This window comes from Ahaetulla prasina, chromosome 7 (assembly GCF_028640845.1).
Source record: "Ahaetulla prasina isolate Xishuangbanna chromosome 7, ASM2864084v1, whole genome shotgun sequence".
In the NCBI taxonomy this organism is placed as follows: Eukaryota; Metazoa; Chordata; class Lepidosauria; order Squamata; family Colubridae; genus Ahaetulla; species Ahaetulla prasina.
In genome coordinates, this window is record NC_080545.1 from 100140134 (window position 1) to 100167329 (window position 27196).

The following is a 27196-nucleotide window of genomic DNA, read 5'->3' on the forward strand; positions in this document are numbered from 1 at the left end:
ATGGCTAGTTGTCAGAGCAACCTCATGAGAATTGTAAGAAAAATAGGGAAGATTTAGATTCGGACAATATTTGCCGTCATTCCTTAACTTCTAAATATGCTAGAACAGGGGTCTCCAACCTTGGCAACTTTAAGCCTGGAGGACTTCAACTCCCAGAATTCCCCAGCCAGCTTTGCTTTGCTGGCTGGGGTATTCTGGGAGTTGAAGTCCTCCAGGCTTAAAATTGCCAAGGTTGGAGACCTCTGTGCTAGAACATCATTGCTCAATGACCTTCAGACAAACTGGGACTACAACTCCCAGAATTCTCCACTGCTGTCTGGGAATGCTGGGCAACGGAGTCCCAATCCATTCAAGCAAGATGTTTGCTGCTAAACACGCCACCCTCTCGGTTAGACAGAGGATTCTGGGAGTTGTAATCCAAACACATCGGAGGCCACCACAATGAGACTATACTGTATTGAATAAGGTTAGGCGTTATCAGATCTGGGCTGCAAAAAAAAAATTTAGTGACCGCTAGGGGGCAGCAACTGCAAAGAGATTTCTGCACCTCTGCTGCCCCCAGTGGCCATTATCTGAATTGACCTATGAAATAATGATGGTTATTTAAAACCTGGTGTTTTCCCCCCCCCTCTCTTTTGGGGGCATCTAAAGGGATCTGTCGAACCTATACCCAGAATCCTTCTAGCGTAAGCATATGAAGCCAAAATCCTGTCTTATCCCGCATCTTCTAGTCCTCAGTAGGGATGATCTCGCACGTGCTCCATGATCTCTTTCAGGCCCAACCACGTCTCCTGAGCGGTGGGGATGATCTGTTTGGCCGGCAAGAGGAAACCGTGGCGCCCTGTGTCTCTCAGCTCAAAGGCGAAGGAGTACTTGATCCCATAATCGTAGCTCCAGTCAATGCTCCCACCGCTGGCTTGGTCTACAAGGAAGACGCAGGGGAACACGGCTCTAAGCAAACTTGGTTGCACCTCTACTAGGCAGGGACACTCGAGACCAGGGGACTTCAAACTTGGCCACTTTTAAGGCTTGTGGACTTCCATTCCCAGAATTCTGCAGCCAACATGACCGAGCTGAAGTCCACAAATCTTAAAGTTGCCAATTTTGGAGAGCCTGGTCTTAGACAAGTCTAGAACATCCCGCACAGTGGTGGGATTCAAGTCATTTAACAACCGGTTCTCTGCCCTAATGATTTCTTCCAACAACCAGTTTGCCAAACTGCTCAGAAAGTTAACAACCGGTTCTTCCGAAGTGGTGCGAACTGGCTGAATCCCACCACTGATCCTGCACCATCTACCAAATGAGCAGGCTGTGGTTGTCCCATAACGCCTGGAGACCATGCGGTTCTACGCCCCATGTTTCCATTTGCACAACCTCCTTAAACAAGGCTGTTGAATTAATGCTTCTCTTGGATTCGGAGAATCCATTGGATTATAATGTTCTTCTGCTTTGCTCATGCAGAAGACGAGGGACCCACGCAGGCGATCCAGGTTAAAACTAACCCAGTTTAGTAGTTTTAATTTCATTACCCTATAGACTGTAGGTGATGATAGATGGATGGGGGGGGGGGAGAAAGAGAGAGAGAGGCCAAGATAGATGATAGATAGATAGATAGATAGATAGATAGATAGATAGATAGAGTAGATAGACATAGAATGAAAGCTAGATAGAATGATAGATAGAGTGAGAGAGAGAGATGGTAGAGATAAATGATATAGATAGATAGATAGATAGATAGATAGATAGATAGATAGATAGATAGATAGATAGATAGATAGATAGATTAGATAGATAGATAGATAGATAGATAGATAGATAGATAGATAGATAGATAGATAGATAGATAGAGTAGATAGACATAGAATGAAAGCTAGATAGAATGATATATATATAGAGGGAGATGGTAGAGATAAATGATAGATAGATAGATAGATTAGATAGATAGATTAGATAGATAGATAGATAGATAGATAGATAGATAATGATAGATAGATAGATTAGATAGATGATAGATAGATAGATGATAGATAGATAGATAGATAGATAGATAGATAGATAGATAGAGTAGATAGACAGATATAGAATGATAGATAGAATGGTAGAGTGAGAGAGAGATGATAAGAGATAAATGATAGATAGATAGATAGATAGATAGATAGATAGATAGATAGATAGATAGATAGATAGATAGATACAAATAGATAGATAGCTAAAGATAAGAAAGAGAGAGAGAAAGAGGTATATAGTTAAATATACATACACATCTTCCTGCAATAAGGCAAGACCTGAATATCTTCTACAGGTACTACACTGTCCATAATCCTCTAAAAATGTGACTTCAGTTCCTAGAAGAGGACTTCAACTGCATAGAACCAGGGTTTCTAAACCATGGCAACTTGAAGGTGTATGTTCTGGGCTTTGAAACCCACACCTGTTCAAGTGCTGAGGGTGAGAAATGCTGCCCTAGACCAGGGGTCTCCAACCTTGGTCCCTTTAAGACTTGTGGACTTCAACTCCCAGAGTCCAAAAGTCAACTCTGGGAATTGAAGTCCACAAGTCTTAAAGGGACCAAGGTTGGAGAACCCTGGTCTAGAACCTAAACCCCTGAGCCCCCCCTCCCCCAAAAAAGACTTCCAGGCTGAAATTCATCCCCAAACTTACAAATGACCGAGCAGATGGGCCCGACTCTATACCGGGTGCCGTACAGCGATGTCAAGGCGCTCGCGGCTGATTTTCCCACCATGTCCTGGGAAGGAAATCAGAAATTAATCCCTTGGAAGCAGACAGAGATACCCACAACAGTGGGGTCAAAAAAGGCAAGATGGCGGCTAGGACGACGCAACCGAAGCACCGCCCGTCATGGGAATGCAGCCGGCCTGTGAACGTAGCCACTCAGCCAAACGCAAGCGAACCTTACGAGGGTCACTGTTGTGACACCAGCCCCCAAACCTGGCCCCATGCCCAAAAGTGACTCCAAGAGTGAGGGGGAAGGGCCGGTAAGGCTTACCTTGGGAGCACCGATGCCTCTGGCCCGGCTCCAGGAGCCAGAACCAGGCCAGTCGGAGGACGTAATGAGGCCATCATCCCCTGATTCCTCCCTTCCCCAGGCTACGCCTTCAGACCCAGCTGATAATAATAATAATCAAGCTTGGATTGACCCACGCTTCAGAAGATTAGAGAGGCGGCATCATCAAAAGGAAGGGTGGGGCAGGAGCCCCACCCCACAGGATATATAAGGAGCTTTGGGACTGCTCTCACTCCACGGGAAGCAAAAGTTTAGCTGATCCGTTTCAAAAAGAGCTGAAAGTCTTGCTACCTGAGTCATTTGTTTGAACTTTGGCAGGGAGCTGCGATTTCTCTGCCAGGACTGATAAGAGCCGTGAATCCACTGGCTGAAGGCCAGCTCATTAATCCGAAGTGGGGAAGGAGACAGAACAGACACCATCCATGAACCTGGAGCCTTACCAGTTCTGCTGCGTCTTTAGGCTTGGTGCACTTATAGCCAAAGGGATACATGAGGAGCTGGGAATAGCTATGGATGCTGATAAATGCCTTGATGTTCCCGTGACTCTTGACAAAATCCACCATAGAGCGGACTTCGACTTCCGAGTTGGCGCTGGGTCCGTGGTAGGAATCGGAACAGGGGTCGTTGCTGGCGCCGGGTCCTGCCAAGGTGGGAATGCAAATGAACCAGGGGTGAAATGCTCCCGGTTCAGACCGGATTGGCTGATCCAGTAGCGATGGCGGCGGGTGGTTTGGAGAACTGGAAGCAAAAATCCCTGCCCCCCCCGCCCATGCCCACTCAATCGCCTGGTCGCCCGCTTGACGCTACTTTTAAAAAATGCTTTTAAAAGGTAAAAAAAAAAAGGCTCTGACGATCTCAGCTGAGCCGCGCAATCGTCAGAGACTTTTTTTTACTTTTAAAAGCATTTCGTCCAAAGGCCGCAAAAAAGGGGATCCCGTCGTGACCCTGGGACACTGCAACCGTCATAAGTACATGTCAATTTCCAAGCATCCGAATTTTGATTGCGTGACCACGGGAACGCCACAACAGTCTTAAAGTGTGAAAACCGCCATAGGTCATATTTTTTCAGTGCGGCTGTAACGTCAAACGGTCACTAAAGGAACTGGCATAAGTCGAGGACTACCTAACACCAGCATCAGCCAATGCAAGAACTCACTGCGGGCAAAAGCGATGCCTAACTTACCTCCAAAGCCGGCGTCCCAGTTTCGGTTGGGATCGGCACCGACACACTTGCTGCCGGGTATTCTGGACCGGGTTTTCCGCCACATACGATTCTGGACACGGAAGAGAAAGCGGTGCCATTAGAAGCGACAACAAACCAACAGTCCTTGCGTCGAGAGGTTATAGATTAGAGCAGTGAACCTTCTTGCCATCACGTGCCAAAAATGGGAGGAGCAGGGGGGTGGTCATGCGCTTGCGTGTCCACACCCATAATTCTATACACCTCGCCCCTCCGCATGCGCACGCAATATACACACACACCGCTCCCCCGCCCCGCTTTTTGCACAGTGGGACCGGTAGGCCTGTTTTTTGTTCTACCCAGGCTTCAGAGCCTTTCTAGGAGCCTGGGGAGGGACAGGATGAGAACAGCCTTCCCATGGACTTGCAAGAAAATTAAGGCCTTTTGGATAAGAATTTGGTGGATTATTCAAAATGTACTGAAGAAGAAGATAAAGTTCCTGCCGCAATTTTTCCTTTTGGGAATTATAACGGATTGTACAGGGATTGAGACTAAACTGATTCTGAATTTAATAACAGCAGCAAGACTGTTGATTGGACAATACTGGAAGAAAGAAGAGATACCTACAATAGAAGAATGGATACTGAAAGTTATTAATTTGGCTGAGATGGCTAAAATCTCAGCTTTTTTAAAAGACAATATGCAGGAAAGATATTTAATTGAATGGAAAAAATGGATTGATTATCTACAAAACAGATATCAGATTAAGAAATATCAGATTGCCTTTGAATAATTAGGAAGTATTATTTTATGTAATGGGGGGTTGGGAAATGAAAAGATTTGGATGAGGTTAATTGGATTAGAAGGGAAAATTTTACTCTATGTTTGGTTTATGTATAACAATACCTTGTGATTGACCCGGGAAGCGGGGAGGAGGGGGAAGGGGTTTTCTGGGAGGAGGGAAAAAGGGGAAATGTTTTTGTTTTTAAAAACTTTTTCAATAAAAAAAAAAGAAAAGAAAACAGCCTTCCCACACACAGCCCAAAGGCCCTCTGGAGACCCAAATTGGCCATTTTGCTGACTTCTGGTGGGACTGGAAGGCCCATTTTTTTCCTCTCCCCAAACTCCAGAGTCTTTCTAGGAGCCTTGGGAGGACCAAAACAGCCTCTCCCCCCAATCCGGAGGCCCTCCAGAAGTTGGAAACAGCCTGTTTTTCTACTGCCACTGGGCCCAGAAGGCCCGAAAATCAGCTGGCTGACACGCGCATGCACACCAGAGCTGAGCTCACGTGCCCATCAATATAGCTACGTGTGCCGCAGGTTCGCCATCACGGGATTAGAGGTTTCCTCAACGGTTCCGGCTTTGTGGACCAGTGGAGGGGACGGAGGATGGTACCGCACAAGCGGCCGACAAGTACGCCCACGGTGTGCATGGCTGGAGAGTGTGCATGCCCACAGATTCTCACTTGCGCAAGCAGCGTGTGAGCGAGCGCGCACTTCCTTTAAGTGAGTGGCAAGCAGGTGTGCCCTTAAATGGAGCATGCCGCACTCACCCGCTGATCGCACAAGTGAGGATGTTCGTGCACGGACGTGCTTGCCGGCTGTTTCCGCGACCTGGTTTCCCAACCCTTTACAGCCCATTTGTGGGCCACGGCCCACAGGTTACGGACCCTTCTTCTAGATTAATTCCCACAGCTGGCTGGGGAATTCTGGGAGTTGAGGTCCACCTATTCTGACCCAGCTCCCCAAACACGGCAAACCCTCTGAAATGAACTCAAAAGATTCCTTTAAGACTTCAGGAGTGGAATGGATTGATATATATTTGGTGTTAATTGATGAAGATTGGATATTAAAAACTATGTATTTTATTGATGAACTGGAAATACTAATTTAATTGGAAGATTCTGAAGATTTTAGGAGTGGAATGGACTGATATATAATGGACTGGAAGAAGAATGTACTTTTTTGTTTCTGGAAGGGGAGTTAAGGTCTTAGAGAGAGGAGTGACTATGGATTATGATTTATGTTGTATTTTAATTTATGATTGTTAATCTTATACCCTGTTCTGGGAAGTCTCGGGGTGGAGGGAGGAGGGGAAGGGGTTTTCTGGGAGGGAGGGGGGAAAAAGGGGGGGAAATGTTTTTGTTTTTTAAAACTTTTTCAATAAAAAAAAAAGAAAAGAAAACAGCCTTCCCACACACAGCCCAAAGGCCCTCTGGAGACCGAAATTGGCCATTTTGCCAACTTCTGGTGGGACTGGAAGGCCCATTTTTTTCCTCTCCCCAAACTCCAGAATCTTTCTAGGAGCCTTGGGAGGACCCAAACGGCCTCTCCCTCCAATCCGGAGGCCGTCCAGAAGATGGAAACAGCCTGTTTTTCTACTGCCACTGGGCCCAGAAGGCCCGAAAATCAGCTGGCTGACATGCGCATGCACACCAGAGCTGAGCTCACGTGCCCATCAATATAGCTACGTGTGCCACAGGTTCGCCCTCACGGGATTAGAGGTTTCCTCAACGGTTCCGACTTTGCGGACCAGTGGAGGGGACGGAGGAGGTACCACACAAGCGGCCGACAAGTACGCCCACGGTGTGCATGGCTGGAGAGTGTGCACGCCCACAGATTCTCACTTGCGCAAGCAGCGTGTGAGCGAGCGCGCACTTCCTTTAAGTGAGCGGCAAGCAGGTGTGCACTTAAATGGAGCATGCCGCACTCACCCGCCGATCGCACAAGTGAGGATGTTCGGGCACGCACGTGCTTGCCGGCTGTTTCCGCGACCTGGTTTCCCAACCTTTTACAGCCCATTTGTGGGCCATGGCCCACAGGTTATGGACCCTTCTTCTAGATTAATTCCCACAGCTGGCTGGGGAATTCTGGGAGTTGAGGTCCACCTATTCTGACCCAGCTCCCCAAACACGACAAACCCTCTGAAATGAACTCAAAAGATTCCTTTAAGACTTCAGGCGTGGAATGGATTGATATATATTTGGTGTTAATTGATGAAGATTGGATATTAAAAACTATGTATTTTATTGATGAACTGGAAATACTAATTTAATTGGAAGATTCTGAAGATTTTAGGAGTGGAATGGACTGATATATAATGGACTGGAAGAAGAATGTACTTTTTTGTTTCTGGAAGGGGAGTTAAGGTCTTAGAGAGAGGAGTGACTATGGATTATGATTTATGTTGTATTTTAATTTATGATTGTTAATCTTATACCCTGTACTTTGTTCTGGGAAGTCTCGGGAGGGAGGGAGGGAGGGAGGGAGGAGAGGGAGATGAAGGATCAATGTAAAGGAATGATTGAAGATATGTAATTAAGAAATAGAAATAATTTGAAATGAAATCGGGGCTGCTCAGCTGCCATTTCAGAAGGGAATGGAAAGGAGAGGAAGAAGAAAGGGAAAGAGAGAGGAGTGACTATGGATTATGACTTATGTTGTATTTTAATTTATGATTGTTAATCTTATACCCTGTACTTTGTTCTGGGAAGTCTCGGGGGTGGAGGGAGGGAGGGAGGGAAGGAGGAGAGGGAGATGAAGGATCAATGTAAAGGAATGATTGAAGATATGTAATTAAGAAATAGAAATAATCTGAAATGAAATCGGGGCTGCTCAGCTGCCATTTCAGAAGGGAATGGAAAGGGAGAGGAGAGAGTGAAGGAAGAAAGTAGGTAGGAAAGAGAAAGGTAGAAAAGGGGGAAAGGAGAGAAAGAAGAAAGGGGAAAGAGAGAGGGTTAGAAAGGGTGGAAGAGAAGAGTAGGGAAGGAGGAGAGGATGTAGAAAAGCGAAGGAGAGGAAGGATGAAGAAAGTAGAAGAAAGTAGAGAAGGGAGGAGGAAAGGTTTGTTAAGGAAGAAAGTGGTAGCTGGGCAGGCCCGAATAAGTAACAAATGAAAGTTAATGACTAATGTTGAATAAGAGACTGTATATTGAATAGGTTGTTGGAAAATGGAAATAAAACTTTTTTATTAAAAAAAAAAAAGATTCCTTTATTAGGAACATCAGCAGCCCCGGCAAAAAGCTTCTCTCTCAACGCAGTCTAAGAAGTCTGTCCAGCAGGGAGACGAAGAGTTTTTCTGCCCCTTCTATTCATCTCCGCCTCCTGCCTTTTATCCCCAGAGCTCGTGGGGTTTCACTAGCAGCAGTGGCTCTTCCGTCCCAAGGACCGGCCCATAGATTTCCACTGCTCTCCTCTCCTCTTGTCTTCTGCGCATCTCTGCGTCAGGCACTGGACCCAGCTGTTCCTCCTCTTCCTCATCAGCCGCCTCCAGACCTGGGTGCTGTTGACTCTCCATCTGACGGACCGCCCAGGTTCCGCCTCTCTCTCTGCCAGCTCCATTCCCTCTTCCTCCTCACTCCTTAATGCTGACCCCGACTCCCACACCTCCTCTTCCTCCTCCTCTGATTCGGCTGCTCCGAGGGGCTGGCGGCCAACAGGCCACAACTACCACCCCTCTTAAAGATGTCGAGGTTGGCAAATATTGATCACGACGGAAAAACGAGACCTCCTGCTACAGTTCGGGATCAGATACTCACCGTGGTGTGAGAGTAGACATATCCATCAGGGTTTGCAACCACCAGCAGAAAAATATCCATTTTGTTGAGGAGGGAGGTCAGCGACGGATCTTTCCCAAAGTCAGAAGCGATCTGGGGAGGCCAAAAAAGAAGAAGGGGGGGGGATTCAAAGTGGGGTGCAAACTCCAGGACCCACAGTTTCTTTGTGGGGGAAAGTCCCCCATCTCCCCCGCAAGCATTTTTTTGCAGCTGTTGACCCTTCCCAGAAGTTCCTTGTGGCTTCACACCCACACGCAGTTTGCATCCGGCTTGGGACGGGGGGAGGTGTCCTTCCTGGGGGGGGTCAGGCCCCTCCCCATAACTCTGTGTGGTTAAAGCCTTGCTTCGCGCACCCCGAAACCCTCCCACTTCCTTGTACACCAAAGGGAGTTTTATTCCAGCCTTATTTTTTGCACTTTGTTTGAGGAATAACGTGGGTGTAGACACCAACTTGCAGATTTTGCAACCTCAGCTAAGAAGCTGATCAGCCCCTCTTTGCACCCCGATATACAGGTGGTTCTCGACTTACGACAGCAGTTCATTTAGTGACCGTTCAAAGTTACAGCAGCACCGGGGGGAAAAAGCAACGTGATCGTTTTTGTGTGACCGTTGGTAGCATCCTGACGGTCACGTGATCAAAATTCAGAGGCTCGGCCACTGGCTGATCTTGATGACGTTTACAGTGTCATGCGATTCCCTCTCGAGACCTCCTGGCAAGCAAAGTCAACGGGGAAACTCGATTCACTTAAACAACCGCCTTATGAACTTCACAAGTGCAGTGGTTCGCTTAGCAATTGGAGCAAGAAAGGACGCGAAACTCACTTAAATGTTTCGCTTAAGCACAGAACTATTGGGCTCAATTACGGTCATACATCGTGGATAAATGTGATGACGTTAACCTACTTTGGGTACTGAAACTTAAAAAGCAAGCTCAGAAGGAATCAAGGACCCCCACAGTCCTCCTCCTCCTCCTCCTCTCCTCCTCCCCTCCCCAAATCTCCCTTCCCTCCAGCACTGATGATGTTACCCAGTTGGGTAATAAAATGTCTACAAGGAAACAACCAAGCTCAGAAGCACCAAAGACCCCACATTGGTTTCCTCCTCCTCCTCCTCCTCCCATTCCTTCCTTCCTTCCTTCCTTCCTTCCTTCCTTCCTTCCTTCCTTCCTTCCTTCCTTCCTTCCTTCCTTCCTTCTAGCACTGATGATGTTCCCTAGTTGGGTCATGAAACATCTGGAAGGAAACCACCAAGCTTAGAGAGCACCAAGGACCCCACAGTCCTCCTCTTCCTCCTCCTCCTCCTCTCCTCCTCCCCTCCCCAAATCTCCCTTCCCTCCATCACTGATGATGTTCCCTAGTTGGGTCATGAAACATCTGCAAGGAAACCACCAAGCTCAGAAAGCACCAAAGACGCCACAATTGGTCTCCTCCTTCTCCTCCTCCTCCTCCTCCTCCTCCCCTTCCTTCCTTCCTTCCTTCCTTCCTTCCTTCCTTCCTTCCATCCATCACTGATGATGTTCCCTAGTTGGGTCATGAAACATCTGCAAGGAAACCACCAAGCTCAGAAAGCACCAAAGACCCCACAATTGGTCTCCTCCTTCTCCTCCTCCTCCTCCTCCTCCTCCCCTTCCTTCCTTCCTTCCTTCCTTCCTTCCTTCCTTCCTTCCTTCCTTCCTTCCATCCATCACTGATGATGTTCCCTAGTTGGGTCATGAAACATCTGCAAGGAAACCACCAAGCTCAGAGGGCACAAAGGACCTCCCATTGCTCTTCCTTCCTTCCTTCCTTCCTTCCTTCCTTCCTTCCTTCCTTCCTTCCTTCCTTCCTTCCTTCCTTCCTCCTCCTCCTCCTCCTCCTCCTCCTCCTCTCCACAAACCCTCCTCCCCTCCTAACACTGATGAAGTTCCCTAGCTGGATCAGAAAACGTCCGCGAGCACCAAAGGACCCCTCGTGAGGACTACCTCCATCAAGTGACACCCGTAATAGTTGCCTTGCCTTGAGTGGGCGTGGCCAGCCCCTAAGGTGGGCGGGGCCAGACAGAAACCTTCCCATAGCAGCTGACCTTTTTAGCTGTCCAGAGAGCCGTGGCCTGGGTCACCCATTCGCGTGCGTGAATCCCAGCATCGATCCAGATGGCAGGGCGCCTGTTTCCTCCGGTACTGAACTGTTCGGACAGAATGTGGACTTTTACAAATAATCCTGTCTTTTTTTTTTTTGCAATTTTGCAATAAAACGCCACAAAACAGCAATGCCGAGCGATAGCCAAAGATAGACACGATCAAATAAAATAATAGAATAGAATAGAATAGAATAGAATTTTATTGGCCAAGTGTGATTGGACACACAAGGAATTTGTCTTGGTGCATCTGCTCTCAGTGTACATAAAAGAAAAGATACGTTCATCAAGGTACAACATTTACAACACAATTGATGGTCAATATATCAATATAAATCATAAGGATTGCCAGCAACAAGTTATAGTCAATATAGTCAAATAACAATAAAATCTAAAACTAAAGAGCCGAGGTGGCACAGTGGTGGGAGTGCAGTACTGCAGGCTACTTCTGCTGACTGCTGATTGCCAGCAATTTGGCAGTTCAAGCCCCACCGACTCAAGGGGGACTCAGCCTTCCATCCTTCCCAGGTGGGTCAAATGAGGACCCAGATTGTTGGGGGCAAGAGGCTGACTCTGTAAACCGCTTAGAGAGGGCTGTAAAAGTGCTGTGAAGCGGCATATAAGTCTGAGGGCTATTGCGAGGGAGCGAGGGAGGGAAGTGATGGAAGAAGGAAGAAAGGAAAAGATGGATGGATGGATGGATGGGAGGGAGGAAGGGAGTGAGAAAGGAGAAAGAGGATGGAAGGAAGGAAAAGATGGATGGATGGAAGGAAGGAAGAAAGGAAGGAAGGAGAAAGAGGAAGGGAGGAAGGAAGGAAAAGATGGATGGATGGAAGGAAGGAAGGATGGAAGGAAGGGAGGGAGGAAGGAAGGAGAAAGAGGAAGGAAGGAAAAGATGGATGGATGGAAGGAAGGGAGGAAGGAGAAAGAGGAAAGGAGGAAGGAAAAGATGGGTGGAGGGAGGGAGGGATGGAAGGAAGGAGGGAGGAGAAAGAGGAAGAGAGGAAGGAAGGAAAAGATGAATGGATGGAAGGAAGGATGGAAGGAAGGAGGAAGGAGGAAGGAGAAAGAGGAAGGAAGGAAGGAAGGAAGGAAGGAAGGAAGGAAGGAAGGAAGAGAGGAAGGAAGGAAGGAAAAGATGGATGGATGGATGGAAGGAAAGGAGGAAGGAGAAAGAGGAAAGGAGGAAGGAAAAGATTGGATGGATGGATGGATGGATGGATGGATGGATGGAAGGAAGGAAGGAAGGAAGGAAGGAAGGAAAAGATGGATGGATGGAAGGATGGAAGGAAGGAAGGAAGGAGAAAGAGGAAGGGAGGAAAGAAGGAAGGAAAAGATGGATGGATGGATGTAAGGAAAGAAGGAGGGAGGGAGGGAGAAGGAAGGAAGGAAAAGATGGATGGATGGAAGGAAGGGAGGGAGGGAGGGAGGAAGGAGAAAGAGTAAGGGAGGAAGGAAGGAAAAGATGGATGGATGGATGGATGGATGGAAGGAGGGAGGGAAGGAAGGAAGGAAGGAAGAAATAACATCATATATCTTAAGAAGGTCCTTGGTTGATACCTAGGACGCTGGCAGCAACCCGTATCAACCATCAGCACCAGTCAATGGTATTTGTGATGCCTTTTTGAATTTTCAGTTGACTGAATTTCATGTTTAATGAATAAAATGATGATGATGATGATGGTGATGATGATAACCCGTATCAACCATCGGCGCCAGTCAATAATCTTTGTGATACATTTTTAAACGTTCAATTGACTGAGTTTCATGTTTAATGAATAAAAGTTTATAATAAGAATAATCCTCCCAAGATTTTAATACACAGACACGAATACCGTATACTACCTTGAGGACAAACAGAGGCCGGTTCTCATAGGTCTTTCCGATCTGGAGTTTGCTCGCAATCTGGGGGTGCTCAGTCACAATATCATCCATCGCTCGATAAATCTGAGGAGGCGATAAAGGAGAGGACAGATAGAATTTGGGGCGGGGGGCGACAGAAAAGGGATTCACTCTGGTGGTGTAAAAACCATATTGTAAAAAGTTGAATTCACCTGTTTGATGTGTAAGTTGCCTTTTTAGTCCAAACCAGTGTTTCTCAGACTTGGCCAATTTGAGATGAATGGACTCCAATTCCCAGAATTCCCCAGCCAGTATTCTTTAAAATGGGTGGACTTCAACTCCCCGAATTCCCTAGCTCAGGGGTCACCAACTTTGGCAACTTTAAGCCTGGCGGACTTCAACTCCCAGAATTCCTTAGCCAGCATGCTTTAAGATGAATGGACTTCAATTCCCAGAATTCCCCAGCCAGCATGCTTTAAAATGGGTGGACTTCAACTCCCAGAATTTCCTAGCTCAGGGGTCACCAACCTTGGCAACTTTAAGCCTGGCGGACTTCAACTCCATTCTGGGAGTTGAAGTCCTCCAGGCATAAAGTTGCCAAGGTTGGAGACCCCTGCCCTAGCTCACATGTTTTAAGATGAGTGGGTTCCAACTCCCAGAATTCTCCAGCCAGCGTGCTTTAATATCAGTGAATGAATGAATAATGAATAATTTAATTTCTATACCGCCCTTCTCCCGAAGGACTCAGGGCGGTTTACAGCCAAGTAAAACACAATGAAAACGTACAATATACAATTAAAAACCAATTTTTAAAAAACCTATTCGATTTGGCCCATTAATTAAAATACATATTAAAACCATAAAAAACCCCATTAAAATTACTAGTAAATTTCAATTTTATGCCAGTCCTGCACGGAAGAATAAATACGTCTTCAGCTCGCGGCGGAAGGTCCGAAGGTCAGGAAGCTGTCGAAGTCCTGGGGGAAGCTCATTCCAGAGGGTAGGTGCCCCCACAGAGAAGGCTCTCCTCCTGGGGGTCGCCAGCCGACATTGTGGATGTCAAGTTCCAAATTCCCCAGTTTTAAGATATCTGGACTTCGAGTCCCAGAATTCCCCAACCAATATGCTTTAAGATGGGCGGATGGGAGGCCTAGCCATGGAATTCTGGAAGTTGAAGTTGCCAAAGTTGAGAAACACTGGTCCAGAACTACAACCTTTGAAGTCCCCTGTCCAATCAGGTGCCTCTATAGAAGGAAGGTTCCCCCAAATTCAAGGCGATGGCCACAAGCACGCAACTGAAGGCAACACCGGTTAAAAAAAAAATAGACGGTTATTAGCCGGTAGCGTCGTGGACGCCATCTTGACTTTTTTGCCACCTCTAGGCAGGAATTGTCACCCCATCACATCCCTGAATGATGGACAGGTGTGATTCATCCCTTCCATCTCAAAAACGAGGCCCTCTCCACCCAAACTGCGAAGGAACGTGTTTATTTATGCATTTCTCAAATTTATACAGTCTGTTGTCTCACCGGAAGTGACTCTTGCCTAAAAAGGTAAAGGTAAAGATTCCCCTCGCACATATGTGCTAGTCGTTCCTGACTCTAGGGGGCGGTGCTCATCTCCGTTTCAAAGCCGAAGAGCCAGCACTGTCCGAAGACGTCTCCGTGGTCATGTGGCCGGCATGACTCAATGCCAAAGGCGCACGGAACGCTGTTACCTTCCCACCAAAGGTGGTCCCTATTTTTTCTACTTGCATTTTTTACGTGCTTTCGAACTGCTAGGTTGGCAGAAGCTGGGACAAGTCACAGGAGCTCGTCCCGTTACGCGGCAGCACTAGGGATTCGAACCACTGAGCTGCCGACCTTTTGATTGACAAGCTCAACGTCCTAGCCCCTGAGCCACCGCGTCTCTCCTTGTTGCCTAGTGGTTAGCTAATTGCCACTTCCAGTTCTCCTCCGTCGCTTTGAGCAACCATGTTTTTGCTTCATCTTCCAGCCGATGGCCTAGATACAGCTGGTCCTCGACTTACGACCCCAATGGAGCCCAACCTTTTGCGTTGCTAAGTGAGACATCGGTGGAATATAAAGGAGAAATGGGAAAATGCAGATTTGATAATCCCGTGTTGACGAACCACAAGTGACACGCGGAGCCACATCGGTGGGCACACAAGCTCAGTTCCAGTGCCCATGTGCGCGCTGGCCAGCTGATTTTCGGGCCTTCTGGCCCCACCAGAAATAGGGAAACGGGCCATTTCCAGCCCCCCGGAGGGCCTCTGGGGTGGGGAGGAGACTGTTTTCACCCTCCACAGACTCCCAGAAGGGCTCTGGAGCCTGGGTAGAGGAAAAAACGGGCCCACTGTGCCATCATGTGCCAAAAGCGGGGAGAGTATGGGGGGAAGGGTCATGCGTGGTGTGAGGAGCGCATATAATTATGGGTGTGGGCACACATGCACGCAAACACCCCCGCACTCCCCCCGCTTTTGGCATGCGATGGCAAAAAGCTTAGCCATGACTGTGATAATAATAATAATAATAATAATAATAATATTTTAATTTGTATACCGCCCTTCTCCCGAAGGACTCAGGGCGGTGAACAGGCAGATAAAATATACATACATACAATAATTAAAAACATCCCTTAAAAAACTAATTTAAATGCCCAAAATATTAAAAACATACTCCCCATAAAATCACAGAATTTTAAAACCCATCCAATAAAAATAAAATCAGGCTAGTCCAGCCATACGGAATAAATAAGTTTTAAGTTCATGAAAGGTCCTAAGGTCAGGTAATTGTCAAGTCCGAGGGAAGTTCGTTCCACAGGGTGAGCCCCCACAGAGAAGGCCCTCCTGGGGCCGCCAGTCGACACTGTTTGGCTGACGGCACCCTGAGGAGTCCCTCTGTGGGAACGCATCGGACGATGGGAGATAGAAGCCGGCAGTAGACGGTCCCGTAGATAGCCCGGTCCTAAGCCATGGAGCGCTTTAAAGGTGGTAACCAATACCTTGAAGCGCACCCGAAAACAACAGGTAGCCAGTGCAGTCTGCGCAGGATAGGTGTTATATGGGAGCCCGAGACGCCCTCAATAACCCGCAGCCGCTTCTGAACTAGCTGAAGTCTCCGGTGCTCTTCAAGGGAGCCCCATGTAGAGAGCATTGCAGTAGTCCAGGCGAGAGGTAACGAGAGCATGAGTGACTGTGCATAAGGCATCCCGTCCAGGAAGGGACGAACTGGCGGATCAGGCGAACCTGATAAAATGCTCTCCTGGAGACGGTCGCCAAATGGTCTTCAAAGGACAACCGACCATCCAGGAGCACGCCCAAGTTATGCACCTTCTCCATCGGGGCCAATGATTCACCCCGACAGACAGCCGCATCTGCAGCTGACTGTACCGAGGTGCCGGCATCCACAGCCACTCCGCCTTGGAGGGATTAAGTTTGAGCCTGTTCCTCCCCATCCAGACCCGTCGGCTTCCAGACACCGGGACAGCACTTCGACAGCTTCACTGGGGTGGCCCGGGGTGGAAAAGTACAGCTGGGTGTCATCAGCGTACAGTTGGTATCTCACCCCAAAGCCACTGATGATCTCACCCAGCGGCTTCATATAGGTGTTGAACAGGAGGGGTGGGAGAATCGACCCCTGGGGCACCCCACACATGAGGCACCTTGAGTCGATCTCTGCCCCCTGTCAACACCGTCTGCGTCCGATCAGAGAGGTAGGAGGAGAACCACCGATAAACGGTGCCTCCCACTCCCAACCACTCCAACCGGCGCAGCAGGATACCATGGTCGATGGTATCAAAAGCCGCTGAGAGGTCTAATAGGACCAGGGCAGAGGAATAACCCCTATCCCTGGCCCTCCAGAGATCATCCACCAGTGCGACCAAAGCTGTCTCCGTACTGTATCCGGGCCGGAAGCCGGACTGGAACGGGTCTAGATAGACAGCTTCATCCAGGTACTGGGGTAGCTGACATGCCACCACACTCTCAACAACCTTCGCCGTGAAGCGAAGATTGGAGACTGGCCGGTAGTTCCCTAAAACAGCTGGGTCCAGGGAAGGCTTCTTGAGGAGGGGTCTCACCACTGCCTCTTTCAAGGCCGCGGGAAAGACCCCCTCCCGCAAAGAAGCATTTGTAATCCCCTGGAGCCAGCCTCGCGTCACCTCCTGAGTAGCCAGTACTAACCAGGAGGCACGGATCCAGTAAACATGTGGTGGCTCAGCCTACCCAGCAACCTGTCCATGTCCTCGGAGTCACAGGATCAAAGTCATCCCAAACCACCTCAACAAGACGGGCCTCAGAACCCTCGCCTGGATCTACCCAATTTTGATCCAATCCGTCCCGAAGCTGAACGATTTTGTCGATAGATAACCGTTAAACTCCTCGGCACGCCTTGTAGGGGTCCTCCCGCCTCCTGTTGAAGGAGAGAGGGTCACCAAACAGGGCGGCCGGGCGGTTATCTGCCGACGCAATGAGGGAGGAACGAGAACGTCAGAACCCTCATTGCCACTAGGTAGGTCCTACTATAGGACCTAACTAGTGTCCGTCAGCCTCAGAGCGGCTGGATCTCCAGGCACTCTAGGCGCCTTCTCCGCGCCATCTCCCTCAGGTCCAGGGAGAACCAAGGAGCTGGTTGAGACCGACGCCGGGTCAGAGGCCGCAAAGGCACGACACGGTCCAAAGCTCCAGCCGCCCGCTCCCAGGCCGCAACTAGCTCTTCAGTCGAGTCGTGGGCCAGGTGCTCGGGAACGCCCAAGCTCCGTCAGGAACCTCTCCGGGTCCATCAGGCGCCTGGGACGGAACCAGCGCATTGGTTCCGTCTCCCTGCGGTGGTGGGTAGCGGTCAGAAAGTCTAGACGAAGGAGAAAATGATCTGACCATGACAAAGGTTCAACAACTAAATCATTTAAAACCAGATCATTAAACCACTGGCCAGAGATAAAAATCAGATCTAGGGTAGCTCCCCCGACGTGGGTAGGGCCGTCAATTAACTGAATCAGGTCCATGGCCGTCATGGAAGCCATGAACTCCTGAGCTGCCGAAGATGCTAATCCATTCAGAAAGACTGGGTCAGACAGGGACTCCCGGTAAGCAATACAATTAGGCAAGCCAAAGTTGACAAAAAACACCTAGGATTTGCATTTCCCCTTTTTGCCTATAGAGCCAGCCATGACCCCTACATGACCCCATGGGAATCCAGCTGGTATAAAAAAACCCACCCTACTGTGAACTCCCATTTTGTCAGCCGTCCCAGAACTGCATGCTGTGTGTGTGTGTGTGTGTGTGTGTGTGTGTTGGTTCTGCTCATCAATAAACGCGTTGTGTCTCGTCCGATCTCACCACAGCCGGGGCCTTCTTATCTGCTTCCGAACACGGAGGAATGTCCTAGTATGCCTCCCGGCCCCAGCCCTGGCTCCATGCCCAGGCAAACGGAGCAACTAGACCCCTCCCCCTCCTCCACAGCATGTGAGCCTGAGGGAGGTCAATTGCCAACAGCTGCAGACTGGAATGACCCTCGCGTCAGAAGACTTGATAGACGGAGGCAACAGAAGGAAGGGAGGGGCAGGCCTGGATAAGTGCTGAGTCATGGAGCCACACCCCATGGCCTATATAAAGGACCTGCTTTCTGGCATTCTCTGAGTCAGGCAAAGTCTAAACATATCTTGCTGAAGTCACTTTCTGGTCTCCTGCCTGCCCTGAGAACTTTGCTAGGACTTTGGCAGAGCTGCAGAGGCACGCCTGATTCGGATTTCCCTGACCCGGCCGTCAGCGGAGGAGTGGGACACGACAAAACGGACCTTTCTTTCTTAAGCAGCCTCCATTTTATTCCCGGCTTAGAACTGGACCTGGAACTGGATTTTCCTTCCAATACCCACCCCCCCCACCCCAAAAAAATTGTAAGGGTTTGGTTCACTTAACAACCACCTTGCTCAGCGATGTAAATTCTGGCCCCCATGGCAGTTGTAAGTCAAGGACTCCCTGTATATAACAGTTCCTCTGAGTGAGAGATTCAGGCAGTGGTGGTATTCAGATGGTTTAGACCGGTTCGGGAGAACCGGTAGTGGCGACCTGCCTCGGCACTATGTCATCCTATTTAGCCACGTTTTCTAAACCATGCGCATGCGTGCAAGCAGTACACTCAATTTTCAGTGTGCGGCAAGCCAGTTGGTAAAATTAGGTGAAATCCAGCTCTGGATTCAGGCCCAATGCGAGCCAAAGCATTCTGAAGCGACTTACTGTGTCCAAGTTATGGTAAGCGCCATAGTTGAAATTCCTGTTGCCGTATTCTCTTTGACGGTTATAGCGCATCTCTCGAGATTCTTCGTCCAGCAGGGCCTACAAGAAGAACATGGGTCCCAGCAGGGATAGTCAGAATTGTGAGCCTGTTGTTTGTAACCCATTGCGGGTGAAGTTGTGCAGGCCACACACACTCTCACCTGGTGTAATGGTGGAAGAATTGGTGGGAAGAAAACTGTCTGCACCATAGTTATTCAGAGCAATCTTTTAACAACTTGAAGATGGGTGGACTTCAACTCCCAGAATTCCCCAGCCAGCCATGGGGAATTCTGGGAGTTGAAGTCCACCCATTTCAAAGCATGGTGGCTGGGGAATTCTGGAAGTCCACCTATCTTAAAGCTGGCTGGGGAATTCTGGGAGTTGAAGTCCCACCTATTTTAAAGCTGGCTGGGGAGTTCTGGGAGTTGAAGTCCCACCTATCTTAAAGCTGGCTGGGGAATTCTGGGAGTTGAAGTCCCACCTAAAAGCTGGCTGGGGAGTTCTGGGAGTTGAAGTCCCACCTATCTTAAAGCTGGCTGGGGAGTTCTGGGAGTTGAAGTCCCACCTATCTTAAAGTTGGCTGGGGAATTCTGGGAGTTGAAGTCCCACCTATCTTAAAGCTGGCTGGGAATTCATGGGAGTTGAAGTTCCCCTATCTTAAAGCTGGCTGGGGAATTCTGGGAGTTGAAGTTCCCCTATCTTAAAACTGGCTGGGGAATTCTGGGAGTTGAAGTCCACCTATCTTAAAACTGGCTGGGGAATTCTGGGAGTTGAAGTCCCACCTATCTTAAAGCTGGCTGGGAATTCATGGGAGTTGAAGTCCACCCATCTTAAAGCTGGTTGGGGAATTCTGGGAATTGAAGTCCACCTATCTTAATGCTGCCTGGGGAATTCTGGGAATTGAAGTCCACCTATCTTAATGCTGCCTGGGGAATTCTAGGAGTTGAAGTCCACCTATCTTCAAGTTGCTAAAACTGAGAAACCCTCATCCAGAGGAACACAAGTAAACCTCTGACAACTCAACACATCAACCCACCCTCACCCTATTCCCCCCCAACGCCCGGACCAAGCATGATTGTTATTGTATTTCTTAGGAAGAGGAGAAATGGGACGTGTGGTCCAAATACGATGCACGGAGAATATTTCCATCTAACAATCCCGTTTATTGATATATATTTTTTTGCCCCCTTCCATTATACCTGCACATCTTCGATCAGGATCGAGTACTCGATCTGGTGTGACTCCAGAAGGACTTTGACAGCTTGGAGAGAAGCGAAGGGCACCTGGAGATCAACCGGTTCTCTGGGGTATGAAGGAGACAACCAGAAATTCAGCTAAGAAGAAGAAGAAAAAAAAACCATTGAAGGAGGCAAGGTCGTCTCAAAATATGTGTTAAAAAAGGGAAAAATCCACATGTTTAAAGGAAAGGGTTATATGTAGTCCTTGACTTACGACCATATGTTCAGCAACTGATCGAAGTTACAACGGCACTCAAAAAAGTGACTTAAGTGATTTTTCACACACAAGCATTGCAACTTCTCGATGGTCATGGGCACCGGTGAAATCCTCCTGGTTCGGACCGGATCGCTTGATCCGGTAGCAATGGTGGTGGGTGGTTTGGAGAACCGATAGCAAAAATCCTTGCCCCCCCCTCCATGCCCAGCTTAGCCATGCGATCATCAGAGGTGGTTTTTTTTTACTTTTAAAAGCATTTTTTCTTCGGTTGAAAAAATGCTTTTAAATTAAAAAAAAAAAAACTGATGATCGCGCGGCTCAGCTGAGATTGTCAGAGCCTTTTAAAGGCATTTTTTCTACAACCTCTTCGGCCGAAGCGGTTGTAGAAAAATGCTTTTAAAAGGCTCCTCTGGCGATCCCAGCTGAGTTGCCTAATTGTCAGAGGTTTTTTTTGTCTTTTAAAGGCAAAAAAAAAATGCTTTTTTAAAAAAAAGAAAAGCCTCTTTGACGATCAGGCAACTCAGCTGGGATTGCCAGAGGAGCCTTTTAAAAGCATTTTTCTACAACCGTTTCGGCCAAAGAGGTTGTAGAAAAAATGCTTTTAAAAGCCACACCCACAGAACCGGTAGTAGCCAATTTTACATTTCATCCCTTGTCACAGGGTCAAAATTCGGACGCTTGGGAACTGATTCGTATTTATGACGATTGTAAGTGTCACGTGATCGCATTTTGCGACCTTCTGACATCCAAGTCAACGGGGGAAGCCCGGATTCACTTAACAACCATGGTAACAACTGCCTGAAAAACTGTGGATGCTACACAGGATTTTAACTTGTTTTTTTGTGGTGTGTGGGGGGGTTGGTGATAGGAAAGTGAACGCGGATAGTCCTCGACTTACGACCCCAAACTGAGCCCAAAATTTATGTGACCAAGTGAGAGACATTTGCTAAGTGAGTTTTGCCCCATTTTAATCCCCTTCGTTGCTTCAGTTGTTCTTGGCTTGCCAGAAGGTCGCTAAAGGGAATCATGTGACCCTGGGACACTTGCAACCGCCATAAGTACATGCCAGTTGCCAAGCCTCGGGATCTTGATCACGTGACCAGGGGGATGGTGGAACGGTCGTAAGGGTGGAAAACGGTCACAAGTCACCTTTTGAGTGGTGATGGTCACTTCGAACAGTCACTAAACCAATGGCTGTAAGTCAAGGACTGTGTTGTGGCCTGTCGGCCACCGGGCCCTCCAGCAGCCAAATCGGAGGAGGAGGAAGCGGGTGAGTCGGGGTCAGCATCAAGGCTACCTGGGAGGCCGAGGGGGAAGAGGGAGTGGAGCTGGCAAGAGAGAGATGGAGGCGGAAGCGGACCCTGGACCATCCGTCAGCCCTCAGATGGAGACTCAATAGCGCCCAGGTCTGGAGGTGGCTGATGAGGAGGAGGAGGAGGAACAGCTGGGTCCAGTGCCTGACACACAGAAGATAGAGGAGAGGAGAACAGTGGAAATCTATGGGCCGGTCCTCAGGACGGAAGAGCCACCACTGCTAGCAAAGCCCCACCCTAGCTCTGGGGATAAAAGGCAGGGGACGGAGATGAATAGGTGTGACAGACAACTATTCATCTCCCCGGCCGGACAGACTTGTTAGCCTGTGGTGAGAGAGAAACTTTTTGTGGGGGCTGCTGGCCCTCCTCATAAAGGAATCATTGCTTCAACTACGGAGGCTTTGTCCTGTTTGGGGAGCTGCCCGAAACATCAGGTGAGGATGGATCTGTTGGAAATATCGATCACTCCTGTCTCTTTATCCACGACAGCAACCTGTCGGCCAACTTATTTTGGGATGCAGCAGGAGGCTAACTCAACCAATACTTAAGAGAGGCACACCTCCACACTTGCAACCCGTTGGACAACTTGGCAGGAAGTTAAACCAGCCGTTTAACTACACAGCCGTCCTATTCTTCACCCCATCCTGGGAGGGTTCAACTCCTAGGTGTAGGAGGGTCACATGAGCTCAGAATTACTAATTTAATCAGAACACAGGTAGGCCTCAACTTACAACCCTTCGTTCCGTGACTGTTCGAAGATACAACGGCACTGAAAAAAGTGACTTGTGACCAGTTTTCACACTTACGACCGTTGGAGCATCCTCACGGTCCCGTCATCAAAATTTTCAGAAGCTTGGCAACGGACTCATATTTACGACGGTTGCAATATTCCGGGGTTGTACGATCCGCTTTTACGACCTTCTGACAAGCAAAGCCAATGGGAGAAGCCAGATTCATTTAACGGCCGTGTTGCTCACTTAACAACTGCAGTGGTTCACTTAACAACGGTAGCAAGAAAAGTCGCAAAATGGGGCAAAATTCAACTAATTTCTCACTTAGCAACATAACATTTTGGGCTCAATTGTGGTCGTAAGTTGAGGGCTTTACCAGTACTGGGATTGTTACCCTGTGCGAATTCACACACCTGGAGATGTTTCCGGCCTTCCAATTCTTTGAGCAACTCAATCTGTTCCTGGTTGCATGGCTTCATGCGAAGAACCTGGTCACTAAAAGAGCCAAAAATCAAAATAGCATTAATCTTTCATCCAGTTTGACCCATTGAGTGTCACCTTTTAGAACAGGGGTCATTGAGTGTCACCTTTGAGTATGTCACCTTTTAGAACAGGGGTCTCCAACGTTGGTCCCTTTAAGACTTGTGGACTTCAACTCCCAGAGTTCCTCAGCCAGCTTTGCTGGCTGAGGGACTCTGGGAGTTGAAGTCCACAAGTCTTAAAGGGACCAACGTTGGAGACCCCTGTTTTAGAAGGTAAAATCCAACTGGTCGTGGGAGTTTTGGGGAATAATTACACCATGAGCAGAACAGGGGGGCCTTTTGCAAATGTATTAGAGAGCTGGAAGGGACCTTGGAGGTCTTCTAGTCCAACCCCCTGCTCAAGCAGGAAACCCGATACCCGTGATGGCGAACCTATGCCACGCGTACCGCCTAGCCATATCAGTGGGCATGCGAGCTCAGCTCCGTGCCCATTAGGAGCCTCTCTAGGAGTCCCTGGAGGCTGGGGACAGCAAAAAACATCACTTCCTGTCCAACCGGAAGTTGGAAAATGAGAGTCCCGGGGGGGGGGAGCCGTTTTTGCCCTCCCCAGACTCATAGAGAGGCTCTGGAGTCAGGTGAGAGAGAAAAATGGGCCTACGGGGCTATCGTGTGCCAGGAGCAGGGGGAGAGGGAACAGGGGGTGCGTACACACAAGCACGGGTATGGGGTGCATAGAATTATGGGTGTGGGCATGCAGGCAAAACCCCCCCGCCCCCCCCCTGGCACGTGATGGCAGAAAGGTTAATCATCACTGTCCTATACCATTCCAGACAAATGGCTGCCCAGTCTCCACTGATGGAGCAACCACAACTTCTGGTGGCAGGCAGTTCCACTGGTTCACTGAATAGAATAGAATAGAATAGAATAGAATTTTATTGGCCAAGTGTGATTGGACACACAAGGAATTTGTCTTGGTGCATATGCTCTCAGTGTACATAAAAGAAAAGATACGTTCATCAAGGTACAACATTTACAACACAATTGATGGTCAATATATCAATATAAATCATAAGGATTGCCAGCAACAAGTTATAGTCATACAGTCATAAGTGGAAAGAGATTGGTGATGGGAACTTGATGAGATTGGTGATGTTCTCAGTGTTAAGAAATTCCTCCTTAGTTCCAAGTTGTTTCTCTCCTTGATGAGTTTCTATCTGTTGCTTCTCTTGTCCTGCCTGCCTCCTGGTGCTTTGGAGAATAATGCATAAATAGAACAAAAATAATTTGATTTCATCCTAAAATCAGAGAACGTCGTGAATACAATAGATGGACAACCCTGAGGGGGTGCAAAGCCTTCAGTGAAGGATTACACATCGCATTAAACCTAGATTTGTGTTTCATCTACGGAGATTCTCAATCGTCCAGGTCATGGTTGTCCCCAAGATGTGATTTTCTTGGAGATTTTCCCCCCCTTAAAAACGTTTCACTTCTCATCCAAGAAGCTTCCCAGAACTGAACAGGACAAGAAGCCACAGGTGGAAACTGATCAAGGAGAGAAGCAACCTAGAACGAAGGAGAAATTTCCTGACAGTGAGAACAATTAACCAGTGGGACTACTTGCCACCAGAAGTTGTGGGGCCTCCAACACTGGAAGTTTGAAAGAAGAGATTGGACAACCGTTTGTCTGAAATGGTACATAGGGTTTCCTGCCTGAGTAGGGGGTTGGACTAGAAGACCTCCAAGGTCCCTACCAACTCTGTTATTCTGCTATTCTTCCTTCCTTCCTTCCTTCCTTCCTTCCTTCCTTCCTTCCTTCCCCATCACTGCAGGTTTTTAAAGAAGAGATTGGACAACCATTTGTCTGAAATAGTATCTTGCCTGAGCAGGGGGACTCCAAGAGGCAGCTTCTTGGATGAGAAGCTAAACATTTTCAACGACAAAACCCAAGTCCAAAACTGCCTTTTTGGAAAAAGCACCTTTAGGGTTAACTCTGTTTTCTGAACCAGCCGAGTTCCCGCAACAACACACTACAATAACTTACAAACGAGCAAACCATGTTACGGTTTAGCTTCATGCGGGGAATCCAGCAGGAAATCTACCGTATTTGAAATCCTAGAGTTGGAAGGAGTTCCTTGAGGGTCATCTAGTCCAACCCCCGGATCGTTGCAGAAATCCTCACCAAAGCATCTTCCGAAAAGGCTTGTCCGGTTTCAGCAAATCCAGGAAAGAAAACCCCACCAACACATGAGCCCAGGGGTCTCCAAATGTGGTAACTTTGAGACCGGGGAACTTCAATTCCCAGAATTCTGGGAGTTGAAGTCCACCGGTCTCAAAGTTACCGTGATTGGAGACCCCCTAAAGTAGACAATCGGTTGATTCCCACACAAACCACGATGCAAGCTAGCTAGCTCACCCTTCAAACGTTTCCTGGCTCCAGGCGACCCCGAGCAAAACTCCAAACCACAGGATGAGCTTCATGATGAAAAGATCCAGAAATAGGATCCTGGAGGGTTCCAGGTGAGCTGTATTTATGGGAACGGATCCCCCAGCTAATCTATTCTTAGGTCATATCCTAAAGAGCTTCCATCTGCGACAGTTCCCAGAGCCAAGCAAACTTCCTTGCAAGAGGCAGCCAACAACAACACCAGAGTGATAATAATGTCAAGGGAAGAGGAATTGTTTGATTAGTAACCTACGTGTAGCTACACACACCCCATTCACGAATTGCCTAAGGCTATTTTGGCAAGGGTGGATATGACTCAGAAATCCATTGTTTTTCTCCTGGGGGGCGGGAGTGGGATGGTGGGGGGGAGAAACACATTTTTAAGGGAAGTTATGATAGAAAGCTGAGTTGGCTTTCTTCTTGTCTTCATTCAACGTGGACATTTTTCTCTTCCCTTCTTCCAATTCCAGAGAATAACAGAGTTGGAAGGGACCTTGGAGGTCTTCTAGTCCAACCCGCCCCCCTGCTGGAACAGGAAACTGTTGTAGTCCTTAACTTACAACAGTTTGTTTAGTGACTGTTCGGAGTTGCAAGGACACTGAAGGAAGTCGCTTATGACCATTATTCACACATCAAAATTCAGACACTTGGCAACTGGTTCATATTTATGACGGTCGCAGTGTCCTGGAGTCACGCAATCCCCTTTTGTGACCTTCTAACAAGCAAAGCCAATGGGGAAGCCAGATTCATTTAACAACCGGGTTACAAACTTATCAACCCCAGTGACTCACTTAACAACCGAAGCAAGAAAGGTCAAAACTCACTGAACAAACGTCTTTAACAACAGAAACGTTGAGCTCAGTTGTGGTTGTAAGTCAACGACTACCCGTCCTGTCTTTACTTTAAAAGCCTCCAGCGATGGAGCACTCACAACTTCTAGTGGCAAGCAGTTCCACTGGTAAATTGTTCTCACCGTCTGGAAATTTCTCCTTACTTCCAGGTTGCTTCTCTCCTTGATGAGTTTCCATCCGTTGCTTCTCGTCCTGCCTTCACGGGCTCTGGAGAATAGGTTGACCCCCCCCCACTCTTTTTTGGGGCAGCCCCTCAAATATTAGAATGCTGCTATCATGTCCATCTTTAGTTCTGAATAGGGAGATATAATCCCCTGGGCAGCATCAACTCGTAATTCTTGAGCTTTCTTGGGTGGCCTTTGGGTCAGGAGAATCTGTAGAGTTTGTGATTTTGCTTAGTTTGTTTGTTAAATATAGGCAGGTAATCCTTGACTTACAACAGTTCATTTAGTGACCATTCTAAGTTACAACAGCATTGAAAAAGGTGACTTATTATGACCAATGTTTCTCAAGCGTAGCCCTTTTAAGGTGTGTAAACTTCAGCTCCCAGAATTCCCCAGCTAGACATGTTGAGATTGAGATGAGGTTGAGACATCTTTAAAAAAAAGTACTGGGAATTCTGGGTGTTGAAGTCCACCCATCTTAAAGCATACTGGTTAGGGAATTCTGGGAGTTGAAGTCCACCCATCTTAAAGCATGCTGGCTGGGGAATTCTGGGAGTTGAAGTCCACCCATCTTAAAGCATGCTGGCTGGAGGATTCTGGGAGCTGAAGTCCACCCATCTTAAAGCATGCTGGCTGGGGGATTCTGGGAGTTGAAGTCCGCCCATCTATCTTAAAACATGCTGGTTAAGGAATTCTCGGAGTTGAAGTCCACCCATTTTAAAGCATGCTGGCTGGGGAATTCTGGGAGTTGAAGTCCACCCATCTT

At 48.1% G+C, this 27196-nt stretch overlaps 1 protein-coding gene across 1 annotated transcript; it reads right to left on the reverse strand.

Annotated features, from left to right (window-relative positions):
• Positions 1–231: 231 nt before the first annotated feature.
• Positions 232–25610, reverse strand: LOC131202517 (carboxypeptidase A2-like). Its single transcript, XM_058191607.1, has 11 exons — positions 25386–25610; positions 22904–22985; positions 20191–20325; positions 18953–19051; positions 12721–12822; positions 10822–10923; positions 8743–8853; positions 4209–4299; positions 3466–3665; positions 2662–2746; positions 232–922 (listed from the first exon to the last, which is right to left on the reverse strand). Exons 1-11 carry the CDS (start codon positions 25448–25450, stop codon positions 735–737), a joined length of 1260 nt encoding a protein of 419 aa, XP_058047590.1. The 5' UTR covers positions 25451–25610; the 3' UTR covers positions 232–734.
• Between the last annotated feature and the right edge of the window lie 1586 nt (positions 25611–27196).